Raw genomic sequence first — 24612 nt, 5'->3', positions numbered from 1 at the left:
CTTGCAGTGGCAGATGGGGTGGACAGGCAGAGAGTGACCCAACAGGTGCCATGGGACACGTGTGTGCCACCAGAATGAGAACCAACAGGTCACCATTATGGCTGGCATGCTGCCTCTTCCTCTACTCATCCTCATTTTCCATTTCTACGTGCCACCTCTGTAGCAGCTCGGCTAAGCAGATCATTACTGGACTTTCTGCCAGGCACTTGGATGCCCACGGCCCTCAGGAGACGTCAGCCACAGGTGAGATGCCATCATTGAAGATGTTTTGGCCAAATCCAGAGAAGCAGGCGGAGTGTCGGGAGCGGCTCATGCCCACAAGAGGGTAATGCCAAACCCCGGCCTCACTTGAACCATCTGTGTAAAGCAGCAGCATGCCGGGTAAACAGCCAGTTAAACACGGCGCTGCCCGCCCCGCTTCCATGCAAACATCAGCGGATATTTATCTGAGCTTCGATGGCTAATGTGTGCTTCCTGATCCTGCCCTCGTCAAGTCGGGCAGAAAGGCAAACAACACGCGACCGTCTCGGTGGCGGCTGATGACGCAGCTGCCCACTGAGGCGTGCTGAAGCGCCCTCCGGACCAGAACCCCCTGGACGCCAACACACACAAGGAGGACTCACCGGCGTTGGGAAGCTCATGGAAACGGCTGTAGGGGCTCTGCTGGAGCTTCGGCAGGCATCGCTCGATTGGCACCCAGGCGTAGGTCTCCGGACACAGCAGCTCGGCGGGGCGATACTGACCCTGCAGGAACAGAAAAAAAAAATCAGCCAAGGGGCACTGCCAGCCAAATAAATGCCACCCAAAACAGGCAACTCACTGCCATTCCAGGGGCCAAAGATCAGAGAAAGCTGACGGATGTGTAGGCAGTGGTCACATGACCGAGGACCAACTCACCAGGGCCAAGGGGGAGTGGGGCATGTGTGGTCAGTCTCGCCAGGCACTACAACGAGGACTGGAGGAACAGGAGCTGGACATGGCGCAGACCCAGTAAACTGTGGCTGGCATTTCATAGCCCACAGATGCCCACTCACATGACCAAGGACCCCTGTCACCAGCAATTCCACTTCACAGCTGATGTCTGGGCCAGGCTGCGGACCCCCGAAGTGGTGACGGGCGTAGCCAGACCCTTCTCCAGCTGCACTCCATTGCCTTGTGCCCACCAGCCGCCCCCCGCCAGATCCCAGACTCGACATTTTTTTCACAGTTAAGCTGCAGATTTGCACAACAACAGGCTGGTGAGAGACGAGGGGCTTACGGCAGATTCCGGGACGCCCAGCCCTGCTTGGTAAACAGACACGCCTCAACGCGTCCCCCCGACAAAGTGCTGGCTTTGGAAAACCCGGAGAGCCACACGGTCACCCCCTTAACTCAGTCCCACCCAGTCCATCAGCGGCTGACGGGTGGGCTACACGACAGAAACACGAATGGCCCCTCCATTTTGGAACACCACCCTGTGGACTCTAGGGGGCACCGCATGACAGCCGTGCCAACTGATGGGACTCTGGGAGGGCCTCTGAGGGACCTCAGGTGGTCTCGGAGACCTTCATCCAAAGTCAACTGAAATGGACTCACCCGGAAGGGACCCCCTGGTCCAAGCTTGAGGGTCTATTGGCCATGAAGAATGCCAATAATGTAAAGCCATTATATGGAGTGTTGAGTGTTTGAGTAGACTGGCAGGGGCCCTGATGGGCATCTCCTACTCTCAGCCTGGCTAACAAGTGGCACATTCAGGGATCCCCACCTTCTATCACACCCAGGACGACTGCTAAACGAAGTGCCGCCAACCTCTCTGGTTCAGATCCGGAGTCACGTAAACACGGGCAAGGAGATGGCGACGCTCTCGCTCTGAGGAGGCAACGGCCTGTGCTGACTGCCGGCAATTAGCTTTTTAAAAGAATGACACTCCGCAGGGCTCGGGCCGGCTCTCCTGTGGCCTCCTAGGAGTCAGCGTCCCGGAGTCCAGTGGCAAAGAGGGCGCCAGGCGGGTGGTGCCGCAAAACAAAAAAAAAATACAGACAGACATTCCAGCAGCCCACCCCTCATTTTCACTTTTCAGCTTCAGGCTTTTGAGGAATTCAAAGGTAAACAGTTGCCAAAGAAAGGCGGCAAACGGAAACTGGCAGCGCAGGAGTCGGAGGCGGCACGCACAGGGTTAATCGGCGGCGCGGCGTTCCCCTTCGGTGCCTCATTCCTCTCGCTTCTGCTGCCCTCGAGGCTCGCGCTCAGGAAAGAGAAAGAGCTTTCGTTTACTTTGGCCTCCTCGCAGCTCTGCCCGAGCATGCGCCTCGACCCAGGTGAGCGCCACCCGACCACAAGCAAATCTTGAAGCACTTAGAGGGAAAGGTGAAATCCGAGCGCCCGCCGCCAAAGCGCCCTGGAATGTGCACATTTCAGCTTCACAGCCTCCTCGCCACGCAGCCCCCACACCACAGCGCCCCCTGCCAGGGGAAAAAAACACATCCATCCACCCACCAGGCCTCCCTTCCCCGGGTGCTGCCAGGGCCATTTACCAGGTTTGGACAGTCGGCAGTGTGGCATACGATGAGATGCCAGCTGTGCGCCCTCGGTGCTCTCTTTCTCTCTCTCTCTATATATATTTATATTTATATATATATATATAAAGAGTGCAAGAATAATAAAGCACAATGAATGGCTTTCATTCTTCAGTCTGACCACAGCACCACATGCGCCATCCCGGCCCGCCAAATGAAGGCCTTCCTACTTGAAAGCAGGGGCGCGTTGTTTTCACAGATGGACGAAGCAGCCCCGGCGCAGATGCCAAGGAACACGCAGCCGTCCGAGTCGAACGGGGCCCCAGACAGGAATCGGCACGGGGGCCTGGGACCACTAAGTGGCCCCACTCCAACCACAGCAGCCACTGCCCACCCAATACCAGCCTTAAAACAGCGACAGAGAGAGAGGGAACACCACTCTGTGGCTTCTGCCAGGGCAGAGGGCACACCTGGCACTGCTGTCAGCCCAAAATGGCCTCCAAGGGTCCACAGACTCAGAAGATGCTGGTCTGTGGGTGGGGGGGTCTGCTCCTGCCTGACACCTGACGCTGCCAGGGTGGGCTCTTTGGACCTGCTATGAGGAGACCTGGGAATGGAGGCATACTTGGACTTGGAAGAATCAAACGGGCATCGGCATCACGTGGACTGGAGACTTCGTCAGGTGAAGACTGTGAGAAGCTGAGCTCCCTAATCGGGATGCCAAGGAGGGGTGACGTGTGGCATTTCGATTGGCACAAATAGACAAGGACTACACTGGACTCTGTACACGTCTGGATGCTGTCCAGTGACCTGAGATGAAGACTGGACTCCTTCATGTGTGTCTCTTCGGAGGGTCCGTGGGTCCTGCTGGTGTGACTTTGTGTTGAATGAGTCACATGACCTGCACTGTGAGGGGGCATCAGTTAAGGGAACTACGGCCATGTGGTGCGATTCCCTGAGGGTGATCCTCCTTGTTGAGGACCCGAGTGGCTGGACCAGGCCAAGGTGACACCCACGTAACACCTGGCTGTGGCAAATAGAAGGTGGCACTGGACTGCTGGGGGGGGGGCAACTGGGGTCCTCAGCTGTTTTTTTCGTATGGTGGGTGCGTCAATGTGCCGTACCAGTGCCTGCTTCCCAACCTGACCACACCACATGGTGATAATGACCCCATAAACCTGTAACACACTAGAGGGCGCTATAGTCACTGAAACCATCAGTACGAGTCCTGGCACAAAATGGCAAAACAGTAAGGGATATCCTCACTTAGACTACTGGCACTGGACGGCGGGCGATGCAGTCGGGGTGACGGTGACAGAGTTCAGACACTAGAGGGCGATGTAGTCACAGGCACCACCAGTAGGAGTTCACACACTAAATGGTGACACCGCCAGGGTTGCCATCAGTCAGGATTCCAGCACTAGAGGGGGGTGTAGTCGGGGATGCCGTTGTTTCACGGTGGGGTGGTCCCTTAAGGTTTAAGGTCAAGTAGCTCCGTGTACTCGTCGTGGGGTCTTAATGAGGTGCATGCAGATTAAGACACACGAGTGAGAAGGGTGACATAGCTCAGACACTAGAGGGCGACACAGCAGGCGACCAGACACAGCATAAGACAAAGTGAAACATTGAAACAAAAACCAAAAAGAGCCACGAAACACCAAAACTCGGATAACGTAAAAACACAAGTGGCGACCTGCTTACGGTCATGGCGGGGAATTCTGGGAGAGATTACCTAGGCAACGGCTGATGCAAATGTTACAAAATGGCGGCGCCCATAAACAACACAAAATGGCACTGCAGGATGTTGCTGAAGATCAGAAGCACCTCAGGAAAGGAAGAAGGTGAAACAAATCGCAAAACTGAATTCCCTGAGCGAATAAATAAATAAATAAATAAATAAATAAACAAACAAACAAACAGCCCCACTTAGCTGGAAAAATGTCCGAAAAAACACAACCTCCCCAAAAAATGCACAAAAAAAAAAATTCCTAAAATGCCCCAAAGATAACAAGAAAGAGGGGCGAGGAGGTCAAGTGGTGAAGGGCCTGGCAGTGTTGAGACGTCACAAACCGCTGCACGGGTGACAATAAGACCCCTCAACACCTGTAATGGGGGGCACTTCAGTACGGGCCGATGCCATTCAGATCCACTTGAGCTCGTGTTGATGCCCAAGCTGTGCCAGTGCACATACCCTACAAGTGGGCTGCCATCCCACTCGGACAGGAGCTGAACAAACAGGTCTGATGGACTGAATGGTCTCCACCTGTTTGACGTTTTCTTATGAAGCCCCTTGAGACGTCAAACTCGCCACCCACTCGTTGCCAGCTGAAGTGGACGTCCACCTGATTGTTGTTGTTGGTTTTTCCTCTCAGATGACTTCAGGAGTTCATATTTTCCGTCTGAGAGGTTTACAGCACCGCCATCCAACGCTCTGTTCTCGTCCTCGAGGAGTCTGCCACTCATGCCTGTCCGTGGCACTGTGTGGCACAGGCTTCTGGTGTGTAACTCGGCGCGCCTATCACTCATTAGTGAATTAAACAAAATCACTCGAGATTTCCTGCCACATGCAGCCACTTGGCTGAGCTGCTGTGATGCCATTGATGGCTGCAGTCCCAAAAACGCAGGAGCAGATGATCACGGTGACGGTGACAGTGTATGTGTGCTCAGCCTCACCTGTAGGGTCGGGGTGGCCGTGCTGTGTGTGTGTTTGGGTGCCACATCCCACAGAACCCGAGGACTGGCACCTGGCGGCTCCACAGGAAATACAAAATGGTAAAGGAGGCCATCAGGTATGCCAGTCAGGGTCTTCTGTGAACTGCAGTGAAGTGCTGGATTTGAACCCAGTCGGGTCTGTCGTGGCACTACAGAGTGGCAACACTTGGCACGTGGGCTGGAAAGGCAAGAATGAATTTCAGCGGGACAACACGACTGCTTCTGTCTGTACCTTACATTATATAGCGCCTTTCTATAGTGCCAATGCTGCTTCTCTCATATCTATCTGTGTCTCATGGCACTGGAGGGTGGTGACGTGTGACACGTTGGTCAGATTGTCACTGGATCGTGAACACGTGACAGTTGGGCTCCTACTATCTACTATTTATAGTGCCTTTCCTGCGTGTCGATAAAGTATACGGTGACTTTCCTTCCAATCTGCACAACTTGATGTTATACAGTGCCATCCCTAGCTGCGTCTCATGGTGACACGCTGGTTGGAGAGACATGTCACCGGACTGCAGACGTGTGACAGCCTGACTAAAGCTACCTGTCTGCTACTCTTCCTCTCGTCTCTCCCCCCAGTATATGGCGCCTCTCTCATTAAAGTATCAACCCTTTATATGGTGCCTGCCCTGGACTGTGCCAGTGTGTTCATGTTGGTAGGATGGTCACCAGACTCTACGACTGCTCTGCCACTTCCTGGAGCCCACTGAGCATACGACTGGCCTCTTTGGCTCATTCACAACCCCACCCTGGAGACCTGGTGCCCTCCAGTCTGCACTGCCAACTCCTGCAACTCTGAAGGGACTACAGGGGTGTGGCATTAAATCAAACTAAAAGGAAGCACAGTGCCACTTTCTGATGCCATGCTAAACAAATGGATGGACAGGGTGGGAGAGATGGAGATGAAGGGCACTATATAACAGACTGACAGCCAAGCAGACAGAAATGAAGGGCACGACATAAAGAAATAGAAAAAGACAAGTGCTGGGCACTAGCAGTGTGATCAACATCCAGCCTTACATCTTCTGTCACTTATCTGGGTGCGGGTCAGGGGGGCAGCAGTCTGCACAAAGATGCTCAGACGTCCCTTCACCCCTCCAACTCCTCTGCTACTCTGTTGAGCCAATTGAGAGATGTATATTCTCTGTGCCGTGCCCAGGCTCTGCCCCAATGTCAACCTCACAGAGTGGCATCCTCACCAGATGCCCGAGCCACCTCAAGTGGCTCCACTGGACGCAGAAAATCAGCAGCTCTACTTGGAGCTCCTCCAGAGTGTCTGCACCCCTCACCCTAAAGGCAGAAGGTGACACAGATGACAATGAAAGGTGCCCTACAATAGGCAGCTTGTAACTGTCCAATGGAGAGATAGAAAGGAAAGGCGCTAAATAAGACACATGAAGCAGAGGGTGATGGGGTGACGTTAAGAGTGGTGACCAGCAGGGGGCAGTGCTGGGGCCACAGCTATTTTGAATATAAATAAATAAATGATTTAGAGAGGAATGTAAGGAACAAGCTGGTGAAGTTGGCAGATGATACCAAGATAGGTGGACAGGGAGGTCATCGTGAATTAGCTGTATCATCACAGAGGGACTTGGACGACAGCAGACAGGTTTGGGCAGATTTGTGGACGATATAAAGAATTACAGGTAGGAAGGACAAATGTGAGGTTTGAACACATAATGGGGGGGTCTGAAAAACGAGAGCCCACCTTATGAGAAGGATTGAGGAGTCACAGTGGACTCTAAGCTATCAACTATCAGACAGTGTTGAGAAGCCATCAAGAAGGCTAACAGACTGTCAGGTTATATAGCGCCTTGACGTGTACAGTACAAGTCACAGGAGGGTCTGCTCAGGCTTTATAACACACTGGTGAGGCCTCATCTGGAGTGCGGGGGGGGAGGGGGGCAGTTGGGGTCTCCATAAAGACATAGCAGCACAAGATAAGGTCCAGAGAAGAGCGACTGGGATGTTTGAGGGCTACAGGGGATGAGTGATGAGGAAAGATTAAAAGAGCTGAGCCTTTACAGTGATGATGAAGAGGAGACCTGACTGAAGAGTTTAAAATGATGAAGGGCATCAGTCCAGTGGGTCGAGACGGTGACTTTAAAATGAGGTCATCAAGAACACGGGGACACAGCTGGAAACTTGTGAAGGGTGAAGGAAGAGGACCACAGACACACACCAAGTGGAGCGAGTGACCAGGGGGACTTTAGGGGCCTCAAAACTCAACTGACGTATACACTCACGTACAAGTCGGGGCTTGAAACCCTAAACATCGATCAGATCATCGGACCCCTCAAAGTTACACTTACATTATTTTTTTTTTTGCCTCCTCCAATCTCGCGTCAGTTTCTCAGACTCATCGAATTTTGTTCCCAGTTTCTTTGAATTTAAGTCCAGCTTCATATTCTCTTCTGATCGTAGATAAGGGATGCTCTCATGATAAAGGTGTATGAGGGTGTGAGGTACAGTAAAAAACACAAATCAGTGCAAACGCCACTTCAGAACAGTGCGGGTATCACCGTGTGGCCACGTAGGCACAATACACCGTGGTGACCCTCTCAGGTGGGCGGCCATTAGCATATCGCCATCTCTTGGACCAATAGCGAGAGTTTCCTCATTTGACTTATACGACCGACATACGGTAAAATCAAGGCCCGACCTATCCGTGTGTAGATACGGTAAGTGGACAGGACTGGCGCGCTTTGGTGGGCATACAGACACATAGGCCCATGTGAAGGGCACTACTGTATATAGAAGAGGGCTGGTAAGTAAGTTCTAACTGAAGTGGCCCGTTTGGAGTCCAACAAAGACGTGAGCTACTTGTGAAAGGCGCTATATGAATGCGCGCCAGCAAATGCTCACTGAAAGGTTTCGTTTTTATGTGGTCACACTGAGACGTGTGGGGTCTCCACAGCGAGGTCACATAGCAAACATCCACACTCGTCCACTCGATGATTTAAATAAAACACAATGCATGGGGTGCCCTTCCTTTTCTCATACGACCGTACAACAAAAAAGAAACAGACAGACAGGACGGGCGCCGCACAGCTGGCACCGTGTCACCGACAGGCAGCAGCACTCGTATCATCCCATGAAATTGTGAGCTGAATGGCGTGGCCATCGGGCAGCAAGTCAGCACTCGCTGGAGCAACAACTAACACAGACAGACAGGAAGGAAGGAAGGGGAAGGCGCTATATACAACAAAGTGGGACACATAAGAAGCCACACGCAGGACAAAGATGACCGCCACTGGGTAACAGACTGACATGAAAGGCGCTATATACTAACAGGCACCTAGGAATAGCGAGTACAACGTGTGAAAGACATCCAGCTGCACACAATCAGAAATTCCACTGAGACCCCAAAATGTCTGGACCACGGGACCTCCTCCCATCTAGTAGCGGGATCTAAAAACAGGATCCCCGTACTCCGTGATATTTTGGAAAGAGGACGCTGGCACACCCAACCCAAAGGCAGTGACACATGAAAGTCTGAAGGATGGCGCCACAGAAATCACGTCAACTCACAGAAACCTCTAGACAAGAACCAGCAGCTCCCTGGGGGTCCCGCGTACAAACCGCTCACCGGACCCCTGACGGGCATCAGGCCCTTACCTTGTACCTCATTTTGGGACACGAGTGGATGTAGAAGCCCAGGTAGTAGAAGCAGAGCTGAGCGGAGGACTCCTGGAGCTGCTGGGTGAAGGCGATCTCCCTGAAACAGAGCAGGAAACAAAAGGCGAGATGTGAAGAGAGTGCCACACATAACCCATCCACCCTTGGCACCGCCCCAGCCGCATGCCGTCATTTACCACTTCTAAGGTTTTCCATGGCATGAAAGAAGCCCAGAGATGTGCAAACCTAACCTGATTCTTGACCCAAATTCACCTGAGAGACGCATCCCGCCCACAGGTGCCAGCCCTGAAGCTCCACTAGATCCATGAGCTGCCCACCTCGCGACCTCAGTGCCTGCTACATCCTGCTGATCAGACCTAATTCAGTGACAATCTCAGTAAGGGATGGCAGACCAGCCAATGCCACCCTCCTGCAGCTCAGGCTTCTGTCACACTCTGCTTTAAAGTGGACCAGCGTGCCCGTGTAGAGAGCCTGCATTAATCAAGACGGCTGAACACTGGCATGGGCACACAATGTCCTTATGCTACACGTGTGCAGTGGTGTGCGAGGGCCGCTGTCCTGCACACAGCAGTCTGGTACAATGACACACACCCAAGGCACCATCAAGAGGGCAGTACCCAGTGGGCACCGAGTGGAAAAGGAGAGCAGAAGCTGCCACTGGATGAGAGGGCAGAGCAGAAGTCATTTTCAGCCAATCAGTGTGAGCCAGACTCTCAGAGCTCTCCTAGCGGTCACCACAAGGATGCTGTCCAGTCACGTCACACTTCTACAAGGTGGGCACAAGTAAGTGAGGGCAGAAGTGGGGATGGTGAAAGAGCTGCCAAAATGACTACCCAGCGGGCACCTACCAGAAATGGCAAGAATCACCTGCCACTGGAGAGAGAAGAGTGGAGCAGACTTCATTCATGATTACCCAGCAGGCACAGTACAGAAAAGGCCAAAGGACCCCTGGTGAGCCAACAACTTGACTGCTAGTGTGGCACAATCCTTGTTATATATAGCGCCTTTCACCTACGTGAACACCAGCCATTCGGTCAAACCCTGGCACCTGATGCTGCCCAGCCACTGCCACCCCAGCTGGTGAAGAGCAAACCTGTGAAACCCCCCCCCACGGCGGCTAGAGGTTGACATACAGGAGGATAACCCAGAGGGCTCTGTGCCAGGAACCTGCCATTCACAACCCACGAGCAGTCAACTCCCTGACTGTCAGAGTGCCAGGCGACTACTTCTGCTGTAAACGCACCTTTCGTCACTCTGAATGGCACTTTGTGAACATTCAGTTATCATCTTTAGTGTGTGAAAACATGGATGGCACCAAGAGGACAGCTGAGCAGCTTACCCAGCGGGCACAGACGGAGAGGAGAAGGCAAGGGAGCCGACTAGCCAGCTGTCAGTGTGCCATGTCAGCTTAACCATAAAAACCAAAGCCCCATTTTAATGTTCATTGTACACGGAGCCTTTGCCAGTCAATGCCATTTTGTGGAGATAGTGACCACTGGTAGTTGACATCACTGGGGCTCTCATAGTAGGCACCACCCTGACCTGTCCATCCCTCCACAAGGTGACCAACATCCCAAAGCCTGGCAAACACGGAGGACTTAGCTGAGCCGAGTACCCCATGGCCCCTGAATAGAGACAGAGAGGAGAACCTGGAAGCACGAAGCAGACGTCACCCTTAGGCTGGCAGAGTACCCAACCAGGAGACAAACTCGGGTGAGTCGCTGTACCCGACTGCTGGCAAAGAGGATTACCCAGAAGGCAACGCACCAAACAAGCCAGAAGAACCTGGCATCAGACTCAAGTGTGCGGTAGCAGCAGCCTCCATTCTTGAATGAGCCCACTACCTGACTGCTAGTGTGCCAGGGACACTTCATCATGCTACTCCATAAATCCTTACTTCATATAGCGTCTTCCACCATTCTGTGAAGCTCCACAGATAGTGACCACTGGTAGGTGGCATTACCATGAGGACTTTACTGCGGGCCCCGTCTGAAGGAACTGAATGGACAGTGCCCACAGTTTAGCCCTACAGACCCACCACTAGGGGCGCACACACAAGGAGACACACCAGGGGGCACGTCACCCTCACCCAGCAGTGAACCTTCCTCCTGCCTGCCTGCCACAGGGATGACGAGGCTCGGCACGCCTGTGCCGCTCTCCCATTTCCAGGTGCCTTTCACGTTAAATCCGTGGAGCTTTAGCGGATGTCACGCGGGCTGCAAGATTCGGCGTGCGTTAAACCCGCTTTTATCGCCAGGCAAGTCTGGTGCTGCCTCCTTTGCCTGAAGGGAGGAATGGAAAGAAAGAAAGAAAGAGAAAGGAATGAAGTGTTGAGGAGGAGGAGGAGGAGGAGGTAAGCTGCCGGGTCGGCAGGGCTGAGGGTACATTGCCTCTGTGGCCCTGATGCCAGCGTGTCACACACAGGGCACTAACAACGCACTAATGCTCTTCTCCCTTGTCCCGGCCTGGAACTTACTTCAGTCACTGCCACATCGCAGCAAAGCATGCTGGGACATGGATGGCTAGCCACTGCTTTCCCACACCATGCGGATGGGGTGCGCTCGGCCAATGGAACGGACTGGGACTGGAGCCAAACCAGTGCATCCGCCCAGCACTCGGAGGCGTGGAGGCTCGGTGCCAGGAGGGAGCAGCGCGGGCTTGGCAGTGGGCCACCCAACTCAACTCGGCAGGCATGTGACCGACGACTTCGGTCTGCTGGGTGTGGGCGGCACCTGGTGGTCACACTGTGTCACTGCACCGTGGAGGAAGCTTCTGATGTGACACGCAAATGACAATGGTGCCCACTGCCTGCCCCCCGTCTAGGCTGGCTGCACTGGCATACAGCCCTGGATTTGGAAGGCAGACAGGTGACTGTCAGTACCAACAAGTCAGAGCCACCTTTATCAAGTGACCTGGCACACCAACTTGGCAGAGTAGCTCATCAGTTACCTGAGGGCAGAGTAGGTGCCAAGAGACAAGGCAGAGTAGTCGGGGTCATAGTACAGGTAGACGGAGGAGACGCAGCTGGGCAGGATGTCGATGACTCCGACGGCGATGATCTTCCCGTCCAGCCAGTACTGCTGGTGGAAGGAGCCATAGCCACACTCGGGCCCACCGGGCGGGCACTCGGCCTGTAAAGACACAAGCAAAGAGAGAGATATGATCAGCGGGCATCATGTCTGACACAGGCGCCCCAACGGGTACAACCAAAACTGGACACTGAAATCAAGCCCCTGGCATCCCATGCTGCACGACACCGAATCACTGCCAGCCTTACACACTCACAGTGTTCGGTGCCAACTCCCTACTAAGTGAGAACTCTCTGTGCTGGTGTGGCAGAACAATAAAGTCTTCAATCTCCTGGCACACCCCTCTCTAACAGCATAGATTTGCACCATCTGAACATCGGGCACCTGGTCCTCAGGGCAGAGAGACTTAACGGCATCACCTTTTGGGTGGATCACCATGGGCGCATGGCACACTAGACCAGCCCTCCACAAATGACCCTTTGGCCCTTGAGTTGGGCAAACTGCCTGCACCCTGGAAGTAGATTCGATTTTGCCAGTGGGTGACACAAACCAAAATACTGGCAAATTGGGGACCGGGGAACCACAAATGGAAGACCCTTCAAGTTCAAACAAAAGGGGAGAGGGCCTGAATCAGCGCCTCCAAAATTATGCAGCAGAGTAGCATTGGCACGAACACAGCGGGATGGGCAGGGGAGCAAGAAGACTCATGCCAATCAACAATAACGTGGCAAATGAGAAGCAATTCAAACAAAGGGGGAAGGCATGGTACTGGGGCACTGAGAAAATGAGAATGTTGTGTGGCAAGGAAGTGGCACCCTCCACTGCATCCCCCATGCCTATGCTAGGCTAGGAACGTGCAGCTGGGCACATCTCTTATGTATGGCAGAGCCGTCCCCCCAAATCCCCTTGGAAATCTCGCTCTAAAGAGACATGGGCATTGTCATGTATGAAGGTGAGAGAGTGGGGGGCACCACACCTGGCACCCTCCAGGCTGCCAGTCCAGTTCAGGTAACTGCACAGGCAAGAAAACCAACATGGGCCACAGGTACTAGCATTGTGCCAGCTAACCCACTGACTTCAGTATTCAGTTAATGTTCCCCACTGCAGTATGACAATGTGCCATGCCAGGCTATCGGGCATAGAGCCCAGCAGTGAGATGGAGGGCACACATTTACGACACAAATCAGAGTTTCTTATTAAATTAGATAAACGTACACACAGATTGTGAGACTCACTCGGTCAACGCCAGGAGTGCTGGTCTGTTCTCTGTGGCACAAGGCACAGGGTGGTGGTCAATCCCAAACTGGACGGCAGTCCATCACTCGCACTAACCAAGCTGGGCCCAGCCGGACATGGGGACAATAATGTGAAATAACCACCACCCCCAAGACTTGAGCGCAGGATGGCAGAGCAGTGTGGCACTCGGCTGCCCCTCAAGAATTTGACAAGAAATAAGAAATGGGCATCGGCAGTGGACCAGCCAGCTGGGGTTCCTCCATTTCCTCCAGCAGCAGTAATTGTGTCATCGAGTGTAACTGAACCATTGTCAAGCCAAGTCCCAGGTGACCACCAGCATTGGACCCCGCTGAAGCAGGAGACGCCCTTCAAAGAAATGAACCAGCAAGGGGTCTTCACTGAAAACAAACAGCTCACGAAGGCTTACGGCCACCGCTCTCCGACTGAAAGTGAGGGGACACTTTCTGGAAGTGACAATGTGGACCCTTTACTGTGTTAGATAGAACCACAAAGCACCTTACACACCCACAAAGCATATACTGTACGGCCTGTAGGGGGTGCTTTACTGCGTCAGATACCACAAAACCAGCCAGCCAGCCAGCCAGCCAGCCAGCAGGGGGCTCTTTATCTAAGTTAGCACACATACAGCCAAGGATCGGGAACTCAATGTAAAGGAGAGCATGAGCAGCCAGCGGGGGGATTGGGGGGGGCTCTTTACGACGCCACGTAACATTACAAGACATTTTAAACGGAATCACTGCCCGTCCTACCTGACCACAAGTGAAAGCTCACACAGCCAGTAGGGGGCGCCTTACTATGGTAGATAATACGACAAAACACTACAGCAGGAATGTGCAACCCCTGCGGGGGGGGCAGGGTCCTTTATTATTGAACAAAATGTCACAAAACACTTTACAATGCAATTCAAGTCCCTGGCATCGGATTGTACAAGACAGCACATGTAGCCAGTAGGGGGCGCTTTACTATGGCAGATAATACAGCAAAACACTTAACAATGGGATTTCTGCCCTACATAAACGACAGGAAGTGAGAGCACAAGCAGCCACTAGGGGGCTCTTCACCAGGCTGCATAATATCACACAACATTTTAAATGTGACTAGTAGCCCCCAAACCCCCCGCACACCACACCATATCTGACTGCAAGTCAAAGCTTAGCCAGCCAGTAGGATGTGCCATGCTATGGTAGATCACAAAACACCACAGCCAGTTTGGGGGGGCAGTATGTGTAGCTTTTGGGGCATGGGGGGTGTGTGTGGGGGATTGGACACGGACTTGTATTTATTTGTATGAGAGAGCACACGTAGCCAGTAGGGGGGCGCTAAACCATGTGGCATAACATCACAAAATGTATTATAACGGAATTACTGCCCCTCCAATCTTAGTGTAAGTAAAAGCACATGCTAGATAATATACAAAAAACACACAGACTGCCAGTAGGGGGCGCTTTATGAAAGAGAGAGTGTGCAGCCAGTAGGGGGCACTTTACCATGTTGCTGTACATCACAGCTTCAGAGCCCCTTGCAGCTTATCCCACAGCACACAACATGCAGCCAGAAGGGGGCGCTACACTGTGCCACTTAGTACCACAAACATTTTGCATCTGATGCTAAGAGAGCACTGGGTGCTTCTCTATGGCAGACAACATCACAGAACATTTTACAATGAAATGATAGCCCCTCCTGTCCTTAATGGAAGTGAAGGCATTTGCAGCCAGTAGTGGGGGTTACTATGCGAGATAATATCAAAGATCTCCACAGCCAGCAGGGGGCGCTTTATGGAAATGCAAGCATGTGCCTCCAGTAGGGGGAGCCATACTGTGCTGCGCAATATCACAAAACAGCCGCCTGCATCTCACTGTACGGGAGAGGACATGTAGTCACTAGGGGGCGCTATACTATGCCACATGATGTCACTTAATATTTTACAATGGAATTACTGTCCCTCACACCCAACTGCAAGTGAAAGCAGGTACATCCAGTAGGGGGCACTTGACTTACTGCCCTTCACATATGACAATGTGAGTGTAGGCAGCCCCTTTAGGGGGGAATTGCAATACTATACTGCATGATATCATGAAACACTTTATAATCAAATCAGAGCCCCTTGAATCAGACTGACCAGTAGGGGGCGCTGCACTATGCCAGATCCAGACCCTACGATTTCCAAAGTTTTGTGGAAACTCCTCCCAAGTGAATACACAGGGCACGAGTTGCCAGCATGTCGGCTGGCACTCTGGATTTCGACTTACCCGTCAGACAACATCCCCATTTTCATAGAGGGGACGTCGAGTACAAGCCAGCCAGACGCGCCTCTCATTCAGTCTGAGGAGGAGGAGGAGGAGGAGGAGTGAAGAAGCTGCTTCTCTGACTCAGGAGGAGCCCCTCGGGTTGGTATTGTGTTTAGTGTTAGGAAACCCAAAGTGTGTGCCCTCTAAGGAGTGAGAGTGCCAGGCTAGGCTGGAGGGCTTACATGTCACATCAAGCCTGGGAGAGTCTAGGACGTTACAAGGAGAGCAGTGGCCTCGATGTTGAGCAGTCGTGTCTCAAGAGTGAAGGGGGGGCCTGGTGGTCTCCTAAACTTGTTAAGAGTTTTCCCGTCTCCTCTCCGGACTTTACTCTTGTGTGCCTGAGAGTTAATTCTGGTACTTTCATTAAAAGAAGTGAAATGCGCCTAGGGGGCGCCACTGAGCTGAATGCACTCTCCTCCATCAGGGGGCGCTGAGCTGTGCTGTGCCCTGCTGTGCTGCAGTGAGCTTTTCCGGCGTTTTCTCCTCCTCCAGTGTTTATAAAGAGCCCACGATTGGGGCACCAGCACAGTTCATACAAGTCCGTGAAGGGGCAAGTAAGCCACGGATGACCCTCGCCCCCATGTCACGGGCCCGTACACAAGCCCATAAACAGCAGCAGTAGTAGAAGGAGGCACGTACACGCAGGGACCGCGGCTCTGTTTCGCTTTAATGGAGCCTAATTGAAGACATGTGTACCTGCAGCCGCAAAAGCGACCCGAGGCTCGGAAATGTCAATAAAGGGAGAGCTTGGAGAAAGGAGGATGGCGTGAGGCCAGCGAGGGGCCGTGCTCAGCTTTGACGAGGTGATAAAAGCACATTTCCTATAAACCCTAATCAGCTCCATTAGAGCTGGGCAGCGGGTGGGCAGGGGGGGCTATCTGCTCAATTGTGTAATTGTTCTGCTCGACGATTTCATTAAAGGCGGCCGACGACGCACGACGGATGTCACTTGGCCGAGTCAAACGCTGCACTTCCCTGAAATCCATTGCCGGAGTTCATCCCATTTGGATTCGTTCTGGTTCAGTTTGGAATGGGCCATCATTGTTGTTGACGTCAGGGTGGTGCCATCACAATTGGTATAGGCGCCAATGTGGTGGAGGTGTTGGCAACTGTCCAAGCAGTGGTGCAACAACACCCTGACGCTGGTATACAACATGGTGGCACAGAGACAGCAGGCCGGGTACTCATTTAAGACAGAAGTTAAATGACAAATCTCCCCCCCCCCTTTTACCCCTAAGGGGTGGGTAACTTATACCTACCACTTAAACCCCATGACTGTAACAACTGATGGGGGTGGCACGCTGGCATCTCCAGACAATGCTATGTCAAAGCCCCAGTGCCATCCGATTGGCTGTTTGGGTGGGTGGGGGTTTTTTGATCAAGATGGAATGTATGGGGGGGTGAGGTGCCCGGCCAAAGCAAAAACAACACAAGGAGGGCACAAAGGGGCGCAGCATCTAGAGCACAAAGTCAAGTGAAAGCACTCTGAACAAGAGAAAGGCGCTATATAATTACAATGTATAATAACTATTATTAAAAACTTACCTCCAAAGGAGAATCACAGAGAAATCGCCGGAACTGCCACCCCACAAGCAAACAGGAAGACAAAAGGAAAAAGGACATCAGTTAGAAGCTGCTGCATTTTGGGCTGATCAACACTAAAATGCTGAAGAGCTGCCCAGCCACAAGAGGGCACCACACATAAAGGAAGTCTCAGGTCAGTCAGGCCAAACCAACAAGCGAGCCTGAATGTATATAGCGCCTTGCACGCCTGTGTTACAGTAAACTGCCCTGCAGCTGACCACATACACGCCTCTGACATCTTACGGCAGATGAAGCACTTCAGGGGCACACAACATTCAGAGCAGCCGGGCACTGGCATCACCACCTCCACACTGCCAAGGTTTCCAACTCCCCAAGAAGGTGCGTTCTGGCTCTGGCACCGCCTGTGATCTGACCGTCCGTTACTTTCCTAATGTTATTCCTGTCTCTCTACACCACGCTGTGCCCGCTCTTCCACTGTGCCTGTATTTACTGGACTTGCAGCCCAGTGCCCACCTTTGCTTAAATACAAGCTTCTCACTTGTCACCCTGGCATGGAGTCTTCTTGATCCCATTGCCCATCCCTCTGTTTTTTGTAGCAGTACCACCATGGGTGGGAGCACTCCTCTGTGCCCTTTCCCCTTATGGTATGGCAATGTAAAGCTGGCGTCATCTGTGTTTTGCACTGCCCGGCTGGCATGTGTGTTTTCAGTCAGGGTCTCCAATAAGGGTGAAAACGTGTCAATGACGAGTGTCCAGCCGCCACTTACACACGCTTACCCTCGGGCACACCCACATCCTCTTCTCTCGAGTACACAGCGCCCCCTGGGGCCTCGGTGGTCTCACGTTGTGGTTCCCACTGAAGTGTCCTGGCGCTGGGGGCCCCGCCCGCTTGCTGATCTTGCACAAACCTTCACTTCCCCTGACCCTCTGAACTTTTGGCAGGCGGCGAGGCTGCTGGTCCGTGTCGTTAAGCCCACCACCCCCCACCCCTCCAAACAGGAAGCGTAGCACACTTGGCCTGCTATTATTAGCCCCTTATGGAACCTGGAAAAAATTCCTGACTACTGTAAACAGCTCCACGCAAAGAGTCGGCCTCACTGGCAGCTTACGCAAGTTTCCAGGCTTCGGGACAAAGAGGGGTCCACGCCGCGAGATGCTCGACGCCATCGGCAGACACCGAGGTGAGGCCGGCCAGCCGGCGTGCCCGCTTCAGAGACAGCCTGGACAGCTGGGCTTCGAGGTGGTGGTCTCGGTGGGGCAGCAGCATGAACATACGAGCTCAGGCGAAGGGCAGCCCCAAGGTCGCTGGTGTGATGATGGCACAGGGGACACAATGGCTACAAGGCCCAAGCAAGACTTAACACCAGGGTCTACAGTGAGGTTGGTGGTCAAGGACCCTGCCCAAGACACCCATGTGAATGGCGGCTTCATCACTGGCATGACCACGATGATGAGCCAATGACACCTGTGCACTCACATGGCATCATCAGTGGCTTGCCAGGTCACTAACACCACATGCCCATCATCCCCCTGACAGACAAGGCTTGGGGGTTCAACTATGTTTTCTGGGGGTTTTACTGAAAGTACTGGAGGTCTGTGCCCGGGTGGATGAGTCTGGCATCCAGTGTAAGCAAACGAGCGCCAAGGGAGGCCTTGAGAACCCGTCAGCTATCATGGCACAAATCTAAATCGTCTGCGCTGAAAATGACTGATGGCAGCCGGACAAGCCGTCGGAGGCACAGTACACGACCCAACGAGCTCACGATATGCACATACCAATAAAAAGTGGGCAACGTAACAAGTGCGCCGTAAATCACCTGGGGAGCCATAAAAGTGGCCAAATTAGAGGCCATTATCCGGGCATTAGAGCTCCAAATGAGTCACCAAACTGTTCCAGGTGGGCTTTCAACTTAACGACTCAAACTCTCCTCCCTGGCACGGAGACCGCGGCATCCGAGCACCGCCAGCGAGGGGCGATAAAGCCGCCGATATCCCAAGGGGCCAATATGGGCACGATGGGGGAGGAAGGCAAAATTTTTCCACAAGCGGTGGGAAAGAATTAAAAGAAAAATAAAAAAAGTTACGTCCCACCATATAAATACACAAAATATAGAGAGTGCGTGTGTGTGTGTAACTATATAAATATATACACACACACCTCTACATATAACATACACAGATATGTACAAACAAGAGGTAATACCACCACAGGAAGAAAGGGGGCGCGCTTGCTGACAGAACTCGGAGGGACAAGTCAAAGGATGAATGACCTCACTTCCTGCTCGCCATCATTATGCCCCGCCCTTCCCAGGCACCACCGCCTTAAAACCAGCCGCCACCGGAAAGGGGCAGTCAGTCTTGGACATGCCAGCAACTGAGGTGGCGCATTAAGGACCTCCACTTTCTTCTGTGTTTAAAGCACCCAGGAGTGCTCTTTATCTCTCACCCTTCTGCCATTTGCCAGCTGTTGGCATTACAAACAGTTTGTCTGGCTTCTGATTAATTATTAACTCAATATGACAGACAGAGATATATATATATATATACACACATATAGAGGGGGTGGGCGAGTGAAGCCCCCTAGTGTATGTGTGTATATATACATAAACTATATTATATATATACACACACACACACATATATATATATATATCTACACTCACCTAAAGGATTATTAGGACCACCATACTAATCCGGTGTTTGACCCCCTTTCGCCTTCAGAACTGTCTTAATTCTACGTGGCATTGACTCAACAAGGTGCTGAAAGCATTCTTTACAAATGTTGGCCCATATTGATAGGATAGCATCTTGCAGTTGATGGAGATTTGTGGGATGCACATCCAGGGCACGAAGCTCCCGTTCCACCACATCCCAAAGATGCTCTATTGGGTTGAGATCTGGTGACTGTGGGGGCCATTTTAGTACAGTGAACTCATTGTCATGTTCAAGAAACCAATTTGAAATGATTCGAGCTTTGTGACATGGTGCATTATCCTGCTGGAAGTAGCCATCAGAGGATGGGTACATGGTGGTCATGAAGGGATGGACATGGTCAGAAACAAGGCTCAGGTAGCCGATGCCCAATTGGCACTAAGGGGCCTAAAGTGTGCCAAGAAAACCTCCCCCACACCATTACACCACCACCACCAGCCTGCACAGTGGTAACAAGACATGATGGATCCATGTTCTCATTCTGTTTACGCCAAATTCTGACTCCACCATTTGAATGTCTCAACAGAAATCGAGACTCATCAGACCAGGCAACATTTTTCCAGTCTTCAACTGTCCAATTTTGGTGAGCTCGTGCAAATTGTAGCCTCTTTTTCCTATTTGTAGTGGAGATGAGTGGTACCCGGTGGGGTCTTCTGCTGTTGTAGCCCATCGGCCTCAAGGTTGTGCGTGTTGTGGCTTCACAAATGCTTTGCTGCATACCTCGGTTGTAACGAGTGGTTATTTCAGTCAAAGTTGCTCTTCTATCAGCTTGAATCAGTCGGCCCATTCATTCTCCTCTGACCTCTAGCATCAACAAGGCATTTTCGCCCACAGGACTGCCGCATACTGGATGTTTTTCCCTTTTCACACCATTCTTTGTAAACCCTAGAAATGGTTGTGCGTGAAAATCCCAGTAACTGAGCAGATTGTGAAATACTCAGACCGGCCCGTCTGGCACCAACAACCATGCCACGCTCCAAATTGCTTAAATCACCTTTCTGTGCCATTCTGACATTCAGTTTGGAGTTCAGGAGATTGTCTTGACCAGGACCACACCCCTAAATGCATTGAAGCAACTGCCATGTGATTGGTTGATTAGATAATTGCATTCATGAGAAATTGAACAGGAGTTCCTAATAATCCTTTAGGTGAGTGTAGATATATATATACACACACACACACACACACACACACACACACACACACACATATATATATATACATACAGTATATACATATATATAAACATATACATATATAAAAGTATGTATATGTTTATGTATATATATTATATAGATAGATAGATACAATTAGGTCCATAAATATTTAGACAGAGACAACTTTTTTCTCATTTTGTTCTGTACATCACAATGAACTTTAAATGAAACAACTCAGATGACGTTGAAGTGCAGACTTTCAGCTTTAATTCAGTGGGTGAACAAAACGATTGCATAAAAAGGTGAGGCAACTGAAAGCATTTTATGAACACAATCCCTTCATTGTAGAGGCTTAAAAGTAATTGTCTCTCTCCAAATATGTATGGACCTACCTGTATATAGAGATATCTATCTATCATATAGTGCCTTTCATATCTATCTATCTATCTATCATGCTGTGTTACCATCTAAGATGAGTTGAAGTCATGAAGACCTCAGCATTAATGTTTATGAGTGCACCACCCATTGAAATGTATTTTGTAAAGCATGCATTAATAATACGCATCGCACTTGTCACTCCAACAGATGGCGCATCACAGACATTTGTGGTAATAACATGCATTTCTGCACACGTTTGAGATGCTTCATCTGTTGGAAAGACAGAGACACAGCAAGCGGGCGGACACACAGAGACACGAGACCCTTATCCTGTCATTAAGATGGACATATAGGTGAGGAGTCAGCGAGGTGACCAAGAACCCAGCTGTCCACTGAGGAATCGGAGGACCTGTCAGAAGGACTTTGTCAGTCGGGTGCTCATGATGGCCTGCTTGGAGTTTGCCAACCAGCACTTGAGGGGACTCTGACAGCATGAGGGGAATGTTGCTGTGGTGTGACGAGACAAAAACATTGAACTCTTTGGGCAGAAATCTAAGCAGTATGTCTGGCATTGTTCAGGCACTGCCCACAACCTGCCTAATGCCATCCCTGTGGCGCTGGCATCATGCTATGAGGACAGGGAGACTTTCACGACAGATGGAAGGATGAATGGAGCCAAACAGAGAGGACGTGGAAGAAAACCTGCTCTGGGTGTCGGCTCCTCTGATACTGTGGCGATGGCACACCTCTCAGCACGACGAAAACCTCAAGCATTCAGCCAAGACAACGCAGCAGTGGCTTTGGGACAAATCTCGGAGTGTCCTACAGACCATGCAAGGAGAGACCTGAAGATGGCAGCTTACAGGCTCCACCCATCCAATCTAACGGGACTTGAGAGGGACTGCCAGGAAGAATGGGATCAACTGGCCAAATCCAAGGAATGCCAAGCTTGTAGAGACTTGCCAAGAAGATCTGCTGCCAAAGGGGCTTCTGAACGAAGGGTCAGAACAATCCAGATTTCACTTTTTGATCTTTAATAAATTTGAAAATCTTTCTGAAAAGATGCCCTCACTTTGTCGTGGTGGGTTAATGGAGTGTAGACTAATGGGAGAAAAAGGGCAACATTTTACAATAAAAATTCAATCTGTAATAAAATGTACAAAAAAGGGGTGCGAGTAATTTTTAAATGCACCGTATATACAGACACATCTCAATATCGCTCTCTCTGTCTGTACAAACACACACAGGCAGCTGTTTGGTCTCGACAACAGAGCTGGACCTGCCAACCTCACACACTCTCCTGATGGTGGGGACGTCTTCTATGGAGGAGGAGTCGCAAGTCACAGTGGCTCACCGGTCACAGCTTTATTGGGATGGCAGCAAAGAAAATCAAATAACAAGGGGCAGCACAGTGGCGCAGTGGGTAGCGCTGCTGCCTCGCAGTTAGGAGACCCTTAAGGGTTCTCCCCGTGTCTGGTCCGGGTGCTCCGGTTTCCTCCCACAGTCCAAAGACATGCAGGTCAGGTGTATTGGCGACCCTAAATTGTCCCTGGTGTGTGGGTGTGTGTGCCCTGCCTGGGGTTTGTTTCCTGCCTTGTGCCCTGTGTTGATCATGAACCCCCCCCCCTAACTCTCCCACCCCTTGACCCTGTAGTTAGGATATAGTGGGTTGGATAATGGAAGGATGGATAAAATAACACCCAGACATGGGAGACTCAAAAGTCAGCTGGAAGAAGGTTATGTGGGCCAACGAGAGCAAAACTGACCCAACAAAGCGCCATCCCTGCCGTGACGCAGAGTGGTGACCTCAGTGATGGTGGGGTGCTTCTTACCTGAGGCAGTCTGCAAGAAATCTGTGGGAGACGAGGAGGACGTGTGGCCTGTGGGTCACTGGGGGGTCACCTGACTGGGCAGAGCTGAGCACACAGACGGATACTGACCGGAGGACCTGCGTGATTAACGGCGTGGTCTTGTAGATTTCCAACTCTGTGAAGATCCGTTTTCACGTTGGCCGCGGTCAAAAAGCCAAATGTAATCAGCTGGGATTCAATGGTGTAGAACAATAACACCTGAAAACCTCAAACATTCGCGCAGTCGATAACTGAGCTCAGACAGGCACCAGCAGGCACACATGGCTCCTCCGCACTCACAGAGCCCCTCTGGGCATTCACACCACACTTTACACTGGTGCCAAGAACACAGATGGCCATGCCACCACAGCACTAGCTGTCCTTGACCCCAGCACCAAGCAGATGCCACATGCCATGTATATACGTGTATATGTGCTGCTCTGCCATTAGGCATCAATGCCATCTTCAACCCACACTCCATGGCAAAGGTAGGCGGGTGACAAGTTACCACACTCAGAAAAGGCGAAGGAGAGGAAGAGAGAGGCGTACCTCCGAGTCGGAGCAGTCAGCGGGCGAGTCCTTGTGGATGGCTATCTGGTACCTGGCATACAGGGCCGCAGACTGGCTGTAGGTGGCGCTGAACTGCGGATCATCAGAGGAGACGGGGACTAGCCTCACCTTCAAAGGAGCAGGAAGAGTCCATGACGTTAGTAGCAGCCAAATCACAAAGCTGGCCGGCCGGCCGGTGGGCAGAACAGGCGGGCGAGCAGGTCACTTCTCTGAAGGTGAGGCTAGCGGTCTCAGTCCCCTTTACTATACAGCCTGCCAGGCAGCGCCACACAGACAGACGGGAGCCCCTTTTGAGTTCCCTACACATCACGCAGGACCCCGACAGACTTGCCTGGGGGGCTCTGGGGTGTAAGAAGTCTCTGCCAAGGGACCGACCAACTTGAGGGCTACTGAATGGAGTGGCCATACCACTGGCGCCCCTCATCCCTTTCCAAGAAGCTTTAAAGGAGCGGGATCAAAGACAGGCGGCATGCTGTGCCAGCTCAGTTCTCACGCCAATCGCTTGCGCTGTGCTGACCTGGCTTTCTGAGGGCTTGTCAGGTGGGTCCTTGTGGATGGCCATCTGGTAGCGTTTATATACTTGGTAAGAATCTTGGAAAGTGGCATTGAACTGGGAGCTCGCCGGAGACGACCGCACTAGCCTCACCTTCAAGAAAAGTCAAGACAAAGAGCCCACCGTCAGTGCTGTTAACCTGCAGGGCTGGGTGCCAGCCCAGAGCCCAGTGGCACAAGGTGTTAGCAGCCTGCTGGGTGCAGCCTCACCACCTAGCACCACCCTTTAGGCCTTCTGTGGTTAGTGACCGCCATCAGACCACGTCCGGGAGGAGCCGTCACTAAGCAAGAAAGCCATTAACTGCCCAACTTTAGGGGCATGGGGCTGTCTGCCACGAAATAAAAATGGGCAGGTGGGTGCAGCACTGCCAGCCGTGCACACATCTCATGACACAACACTTCAATTTGCTGCTAGCTAAGAC

The 24612-nt window shown here is 51.9% G+C and overlaps 1 protein-coding gene across 4 annotated transcripts in view; it reads right to left on the bottom strand.

Moving 5' to 3' along the window:
• Positions 1-24612, bottom strand: part of LOC120522692 (arginyl-tRNA--protein transferase 1) — a 59323-nt gene that overhangs the window by 2734 nt on the left and 31977 nt on the right. For 2 of the 4 annotated variants that reach the window (XM_039743472.1, XM_039743514.1), the window contains exons 7-11: positions 24156-24284; positions 16972-17004; positions 11802-11983; positions 8832-8931; positions 624-744 (exon numbers count right to left, since the gene is read on the bottom strand). In XM_039743472.1, coding sequence (XP_039599406.1) covers positions 624-744; positions 8832-8931; positions 11802-11983; positions 16972-17004; positions 24156-24284 — 565 coding nt within the window. Of the gene's footprint in view, positions 1-623; positions 745-8831; positions 8932-11801; positions 11984-16971; positions 17005-23617; positions 23747-24155; positions 24285-24612 lie in introns of all 4 variants that reach the window. The other 2 variants (XM_039743505.1, XM_039743523.1) reach the window with 1 other exon arrangement.

This window comes from Polypterus senegalus, chromosome 1 (genome assembly GCF_016835505.1).
Source record: "Polypterus senegalus isolate Bchr_013 chromosome 1, ASM1683550v1, whole genome shotgun sequence".
NCBI classification, from domain to species: domain Eukaryota; kingdom Metazoa; phylum Chordata; class Cladistia; order Polypteriformes; family Polypteridae; genus Polypterus; species Polypterus senegalus.
The sequence above is the reverse complement of the archived record's forward strand: the minus strand, read 5'-3'. Positions and strand labels throughout refer to the sequence as shown.